We start from the raw sequence: 8,092 nt of genomic DNA on the forward strand, positions 1-8,092 counted from the left end.
AGCGAATTGAAAACAGACATGTATTATTCGTCTCTAAATTTAAAAGTTGTTATAAAATAATCGAAGGATCTGGGCTGAACATAACGGTGAATTGATGCGAATGGTCTCATCGAATTTCGAATAGTTGACAACGTAACCTTGCCTCTCTCTGTGATAATCAACGACTTGAACAAACCGATGTCCCCACAAGATTTCCCTTGCAATGTAACTCGATTTAGCTTGCACCGGCTGACCTGTGGATTCTATAACACCTTCAAAAACTACAACTACTTCAAGCTTCGATTTCAAGATGTCATTAGCCGATAACGTGAAAAACGGACTATTTTCATCGATGACATGCACAACAGAAATAGGAAATATAAAGGGCACATTTTCAGCTGAATTAACTGATAAGCTCAGTTTTAATTGTTCATTCAATAAATCGCCGGAGTTGACGCATCGTATAAGGTAGGCGTGGACTCTAATGTCAATGATCCTAGATTTTCTTGTATTCCCAACGCGGAATATCAAGCACAAGTCGCAATCTCTCTGGTTGATAATGGCATGCTTAGAGAATATTAGAGTTTTCGCTCGACTTTTTGGTCTTGTTAATTTCGCAAATACGATACCCACTATGAACGACTGGGTTATTGTTCCAATAATGCTTTCAAGGCACATAGCTAGCCACGCTGATGGACATTCTAGAGTAATAGTCCTGCTTCCGTAGCCGATGGTCGTGTGAATTTCTATGCTGAAGAGGAAAATCGAAGTAAACCCATAAATTTCGCTTACGCATGGCTTCCATTCTGTAGACATATTTGCGTGAGGCATGTGGTTCTCTGTTAAATCCCCGTGCGAATACAAGATAACCCACCACACCATTGTGAAGAAGAGCCATATAAAAACATAAGTGAGAATGCAGTACACCAAGGTCCACCTCCAACGCGCATCTATAAAAGCAGTCACTACATCTGGAATCACATGATATTTGGATTTCTTTGATTTCTCCAGGTTCACGTGACCCGATTTAAAAATCACTCGCTTTAATACTTTCCTATGAGTCGAATTTCTTTGGCAGCCTCTGAAAAATAGTAATTTTTATTCAAAATATAGTTATTTTTTTATAAAATAATTTGTAATAATTCCATATTTGACTTTTTTTAAGTTCTTTGAAACTTTGCTATCTAACTTACTTGTGTAAATGCGTTCTTTTGTTGGAACTATTAACTGTCGATTTTTCTACGTCACCGTCGTCAATTTTTGTGACGAGATTCACATTTTCGTCATAACGCATATTGAGCAACAAATTTTTGCAATAAACAATTTTATAATAACTAAACGTGAGTTTATTAACCAATTTCAACTGCAACTGAGAAGACGTAGCTTCCGTAATTAAATCTACAAGAGATACTGATTTAATCACTGTATTTGAATAAGAACAATGACAATTTTAAAGTAATTTAGTCTTCAAATAAACACCTGGGTTTTTATGTGTATGATCCCAGAATTCGGCACCAATAAATGGTATTAAATTTCCTTAGCACATACATAAATTAATAAAAACTACTTTTACGGCTTAATCTCTCTCTCGATATTTCATCAGATTGATGTTACGGAATTGATTACGGGAAAGACAATTCTCTACATAACCGGTAATTTATTCCAAAGGTACTCCACCAAGGTAAGGTAAAGGTAATTATGTCTACGTGTTGCGATAATGCTCCATAATTGTAAAATAATAGAAATAAGTTTTAATAAAATATAAATACGTATCATTTTAACTAATCTATATATTGTTCATGCCTGAAATAAAAAAAGGGCTTAGCAGACGCATCCGCGTCACGCGAGATCGTTATTTGATAACGTATTCCAAATTTCTTATTTAAATTACAATTATTGTTAATAAGTAGTTTCTTTTAAGTAGTTATTGCAAAATTTTTATTTTATTTTAATTGTTAAATGTATTTTAATTTGAAATACTGTACTTTTTTCGAACAAATTTCCATGAATTCCAGTTAATCTAGTTGTTTCCGGTCACCTGCATAATGTCAGAAGCCCATGGTCTTAGTGATCTACCAACATTCTTTTCCACTTTGGTGTTTCCCAGCGGGTAGTTTCAACGGTTTATCTTTTATCCGTGTAACTTGGGTTGTAGCCAACCTACTTCCATTTTAAAGTAAGTACATATCTGAGAGCGTTAGTTCCATAATCTTTAATAGGCTCTTTTCCAGTATTCTTGAGTACATTTGCGTTTCTGCTTCACTCTTTATTTATAAATAAGATTGAGTGATACGTATAGAGCTATATTGATGCATATCACTCAACAACGACATGGCAGTCTATAAGATTCACAGCGACACATACCGTTTTTCTTGTCATCTGCATTGTATGAAATTCATCATCTCATCAATATTAATCATTATGAAAATTAAGAATCTCATCAAATTCGTGTTCGGTACTGATACATATTCTGCCTATTTCTGCCGTGAAGCAGTAATGCGTTTCGGCTTGAAGGGCAGCCGTCGTACTGTCACAGCTGAGACCCTAGAACTCTTGTCTCAAATTGGTTAGCCGCATTTACTTTGTAGATGGATATGGGCTCCGGTAACCATTTAACTCCAGGTGGGTCGTCCACCCATCTCTATTCTACATTTGCCTATCTCTATTCTACATTTTCATAAAGTGCAAAAGTTTTTTTTTCGTCAATTTTCTATACAGCTATATCACTTTCAGTAATTACACCGGTCTCGGAATAATGCAGCGGTAACCTGACATTCTGTAGATATCCATTTGCAATGTTTGCGACTGGCTTGAATGGATTTCTCACAAGGTCATGAGTCACTCCAACAACCGGGATGTGGATTTTCTGCAGTCCGGTGCGTGGCAGGAAAAGTTGCGGCCATGACAGTCGAAAGAGCAGTCAAATGGGGTCCGTAATTCGATAATCGACGTGCTCTTGAATGTTCCACGCCGCTGTCAGGTCATCTGTCATCGGTGACTTTGCGTATAAAGCCTAATAGCTATTTATGAGGACACCGCTGCCGGGTCGAGTGAGAAATAGTTGATTCGTTTCAAAGAATATAAACATTTCGATGTGCCTTTTTCTGCAATATCTTTTACTGCTGAACATTTTTAGCATCTAAGACCATCATTACTACTGCTGGGAGCTGAAAAAATACTATTTCTAACTGATTGATTGTCCTAATGAAAGTACTCGTAATATTTTGCAAAATAATTTCAAAAATATATATATATTGATAATTTTTTATTATAAATTGCCGTCAGACAGTAAAAATCATAGTAGGTTTCATACTTCAGTGGTAAAAATAGCCAATTAGCCTTCATAAAGTTCTTTTTTTCGAATTGGTTGTTGACAATCTGTGTCACGGAAGAAAAAGATTTTACTATAATAAAATTGCTCATTATTTTTTATTTGTAACCGGATTTTTTTAAATTCTTTCTAAAATGTTGGAAGCTATTATTTGATGTTAACTACCAATCACTTTAATAACTGTTTCATTAAAACTTTGTACACAACGTCAAATGCCGGTCACCATTCTCGCCGAGCTCGTCGCTTGCGACGAAGGGTTCGGCAAATAAACTAATCCATAGACACAGCCGTGGACACAGCCCACTGAGTTTCTCGCCGGATCTTCTCAGTGGGTCGTGTTTCCGATCCGGTGGTAGATTCTGCGAAGCACTGCTTTTACTAGGGCCAGTATTAGCAACGCCTCCTGGTTTGAGCCCCTAGAGCTCATCTACACGCTAGGACTACGCTGATATAGCCTAGGCTATCAGCTTAGGTAGGGAAAAAAATAAAAAATAAATTTTAAAACAACTTTTATATACCTTTTTGTAACTAATATTAATACATTATTTTTCTTATTAAAACGGTTCTTCTTCCTTCTCTTCCTTTTTAAGCCCACAGACGTCTACTGTTTGATATAGGCCTCACCGAAGCCTAGCCACAGCGACCGATCCTGCGTTGCCTGCACCCAGCAGATTCCCACGAATCTGCTGGGTGCAGGCAGCAATGCAAACCATTTTTCCATTTGTTCTACGAGCAATATGCCCTGCCCAATGACACTTCAATATCGCAATCCTTTGGGATGTGTCGGTTACCATGGTTTTCCTGCGAATCTCCTCATTGTTGATTTGATCTCGCAGGCAAATCTTTTTTTATTGCCCTTGCAGGCAGACGAGCATACGGCCCACTTGATGGTAAGTGGTTACCGTCGCTCATGCACGTCAGCAATGCCATAGCGCTCAATGTCATAGCGCTCAGGAAATACCGTGGTGAGGAGCTCATTCCAAAGCCGGATGGTACGTGGCAAAAATGATCTCTGGAAACGCATTGTGGATGAACGCAGTGGCTCCAGGTAGAACGCAGTGGTTCCAGGTAACTGCGAGCATAGCTCTCTTCATTGCTCTTTGGGTGAGCCTTCTGATAAGGCCCATTGTGAACGACCACGTCTCAGTGCCATATATGTCATCACGGGCAACACACACTGGTCAAACATTTGAATCTTGAGACACTGTGGTATTTGTGATGTGAAGATTCTACACAGCTTTCCGAACGCTGCCCATCGGAGTTGGATTGGACAATTGACCTCTTTTTCAAAGTTTACCATATAAAATGGTTCTTCCGTATTCATTTCAAAATAACATTATAAATCGAATGCTTTAAAAAGTGTCGTAAGCTAACAGACTCCTTACCTATTAGGTACCTCTACGATCAAATCTTGAACGAAAATCCGGAAAAACTTTGGTAAACTACAGCAAAACTAGTCACAGATAAGTCGCATGCTCGGGATTACAAGTTACTTAGTTAAAATAGCTGTCAATGCTGTAGTTAATAACGCAACAAAGGGAACTACAGTAGCCTTGGTCGCCAATAATGACCTACAGACTAGTTGTGGTCGATTTTCGTGATCGCAACACGATCGTCTTATAAAATCAAGACGAGTTTTGTTTTGACATGTCTTTTTTTTAAAGTTTAATTACATAATTTAATTCTTGTTAAACAAACTAATTCAAACAATTTTTATAATTCAAATAATTTCATTTAAGAATTATAATAATATATTAGGTAATAATCCAATCCAATACTGTGTTTGGAAAGTATATTTTGTTTGGCTGTCCATTTTTTCTTTTCTGCTTTATTGATGATAAACCATAGACATAAATTTGATTGTATGGCAGATTAGCACAGGTTTAGCTGGGATAAGTTATAACGGGAGCCCATAGACTTCACAATCACCTTAAACATTATAAAAACTCTCAGTTGTATCGTGTTGTTGGTCGGCTGTACCACTCATCTATGGATACTTACTCTAGTGCGCTTTTGCATATATTTCATGCTATTTTTTCATTGTTGTTTTGAGCTCGTGTCGTCTACGTATTTTCTTAGAAACTTTTTATCCCACTATGTGATTTGAACAGTTTGATGACGATGACTTCAATTGCTTTAGGTCACATCGATTTTTGTAGCCGAAACAGTTAAATTACCTACTGTTGTCTCAATATGCACTCGTAAGTATAATTTAGGTGTTAATCCTATGTTTCGTGGTGGATCCAACAATTGGTATGATCAAGAGAAATATCAAAATTTTAATTTCATCCGTTAGTACGCTTTGTTTGTTTAAGAATGCCTCGGATAGGTTAGTTGCGCAAGAAAATGACCCACATTTATTGATTGAAGGGAACAACAATTTGGATACCGAACAAAACTGACTGCTTCGGTTGGTGTGATAGTTAATAGTCATTGTGAATCTGAACTGGAGTGGACCAGAGTGGCAGAAAGAACTCGCAATAAGCGGAACTGAATCGAGTAATGCGGACCACAGATGACGGCTTCGAGGTCTGCTTTACCCTTTATTGTACACATTTATTGTCCACAAATATACGCAAAAAAAGAGAATATTGGCAATCTTTAGAGGAGGCTTTTTTCGAGATACAAGCTATTTTGATAAACACATCGAAAGCCGAACGGAATACTTGATTATAAATTGAATTTAAATTTAATTTATTATGAAGTAATTTATTAAATTAGTAATTAGTAAGTAAAACAGCAATAAAGGCTTATTATTATTATTACATGTGTGGACGAGCGCACAGCCACACCTGGTGTTGAGTGGTTACCGGAACCCATAGACATCTATAACGTAAATGCCGCCACCCACCTTGAGATATGAGTTCTGAGGTCTCAGTATAATTAAATGAACTATAAATTTTAGTAGTCAAAAAAGGAAAGAAAAAACAGTAACTCATTGATGAGTTTTCTTGCAGCAAACCACAAGAAGCTACAGAGACATAAGACAGAGCAAGTAACAAGCTTACAAAAATCAGAATATAATTAAAATACTTTATATTACTAGGTACCTTTTATTACTTTCTACATGATAATAAAGTATTAAACACATTTAACTCCTAATTATATTTTCAGTTGTATAGGTGAACGAATTTATAGCTCTTTTGTGTTAAGTGGCGACTGAAGTTTTTAGACGGCAGTAAGTGAATGCGACCCATTTAATTGAATGTTTCTTGTGCCTTGAGAGTTAGGCTAGGGCCAGTGTTAGCAACACTCCGGTTTGAGCCCCGTGAGCTCACCTACACGTAAGGGTGAAGCTGAAATAGCCTCTCAAGGCTATCAGCATAGGTAGGAAGAAAAAAAACCTACAAGACGTCCTATCACCAGCAATTACGAAAATTATAGTTTTGGGTGCTTAATTTGATTTCTATTTCATTGTTAAGTTATTACTGAACATATAAAAGTATAAAATATATTTCATTGGAACAATTGATATCAACTGCGGGATTTGAGGAGCGGTATGCCGCATCGCTCGATTAGAGCATACCCGGCATCTTATTCTTTGTGCCCCGAGGTATATCACCAAAACAAACTTGTTGAATTAATTAAATGTTATCGCCGCATCCGGTTCCAAAAAAGCCACATCCTAAGAAGAACCGGCGAACCAAACTCAACGGGCGAATCTTTTTTATACTTAATCATTTTTGGTTAATTTCTCTCATATGCTTACATTTAAATTGAAAAAAATACAAATAAAATCAAGCGGTTTAAATCGAAAACCTTATATCGTGCTGTGCTGTGCTGTAATCATTGACTTCAATTAATTTCAATAAAGTTTCAAAATTGTTTTTTATAATTTTCTTAAGCCTATGTATTTATTATAGGTAACATTTTAAGGCCTTTGTAGATAGACGAGTTTACGACTAACAGTACCAGGAGCACAGTTAAGTCCCTGTCTATAACTGAGACAGGTCATAGTGCTCGGGAAACCCCGTGAAGGGGAGTTCACTCCAGAGCTGGATGATACCTGGTAGAAAAGATCGACAAAGAAATGCATTGTCGATGAACGCAGCGGTTCTTCATAATATGGATGAATGATTTAGGAATGATAATTTATTTAAGTTTTAAATTCCAAATCGGGATAGCTTGTGATATATTATGATCATTAACAACAGAAAAATGACAAACAACAAAGCAATTTCTCTCTGACGTTGCGCTTGTTACGATTATAGAGCCAGTTTAACTAGGTCTATCTTTTGGTCAACAATTGAATAAAGTTAGGATACAGGTATGAAGTTCACATTTATTTGGTTATATGCAGTGTGATTGACAGTCAAGTGTACGAAAAATGGAACGTGTCGGTGAATGAATGCTGTTCACGTATGTAAGAAATTCGTAATTTGTTATTACTTTTAAACGATCACTGCTTAAATTTCATGTAGGTCTAATTTGACATTTAAAAAGCAAGTGAACTTGATTACTTGAATTCAAACAATTTATTAATTTTTACTATTTTGTATTGTTTTACAAAGTGTTAAGTTTATTTCAACTAAATTAAAAATCACATTAGGTTGATGATGAATCGTCAAAGTCACTCAAGCGTTTCTATGCCGCATGGTCCTAAAAATGTCTAAGAAAATATTTTTAACTGTACTACACTTCACAGCCACGCCTATACCATTAGTCCCATACAATTTACTTAACAACATTACTGAACTCAAACAGGACATGCGAAATCTTATCGTGCAAAGGCCAAAAGCAAACGCAGTCAATTGTTTCCGAGCGCGTGGCCTGTTAACAAAT

At 36.5% G+C, this 8,092-nt stretch overlaps 1 protein-coding gene across 1 annotated transcript; it reads right to left on the reverse strand.

Annotated features, from left to right (window-relative positions):
- Positions 1–6: 6 nt before the first annotated feature.
- Positions 7–1,273, reverse strand: LOC114240685 (inward rectifier potassium channel 2). Its single transcript, XM_028171321.2, has 2 exons — positions 1,173–1,273; positions 7–1,060 (listed from the first exon to the last, which is right to left on the reverse strand). Exons 1-2 carry the CDS (start codon positions 1,271–1,273, stop codon positions 40–42), a joined length of 1,122 nt encoding a protein of 373 aa, XP_028027122.2. The 3' UTR covers positions 7–39.
- Between the last annotated feature and the right edge of the window lie 6,819 nt (positions 1,274–8,092).

The sequence above is a fragment of the Bombyx mandarina genome, chromosome 17 (genome assembly GCF_030267445.1).
Source record: "Bombyx mandarina strain Sakado chromosome 17, ASM3026744v2".
Lineage (NCBI taxonomy): Eukaryota > Metazoa > Arthropoda > Insecta > Lepidoptera > Bombycidae > Bombyx > Bombyx mandarina.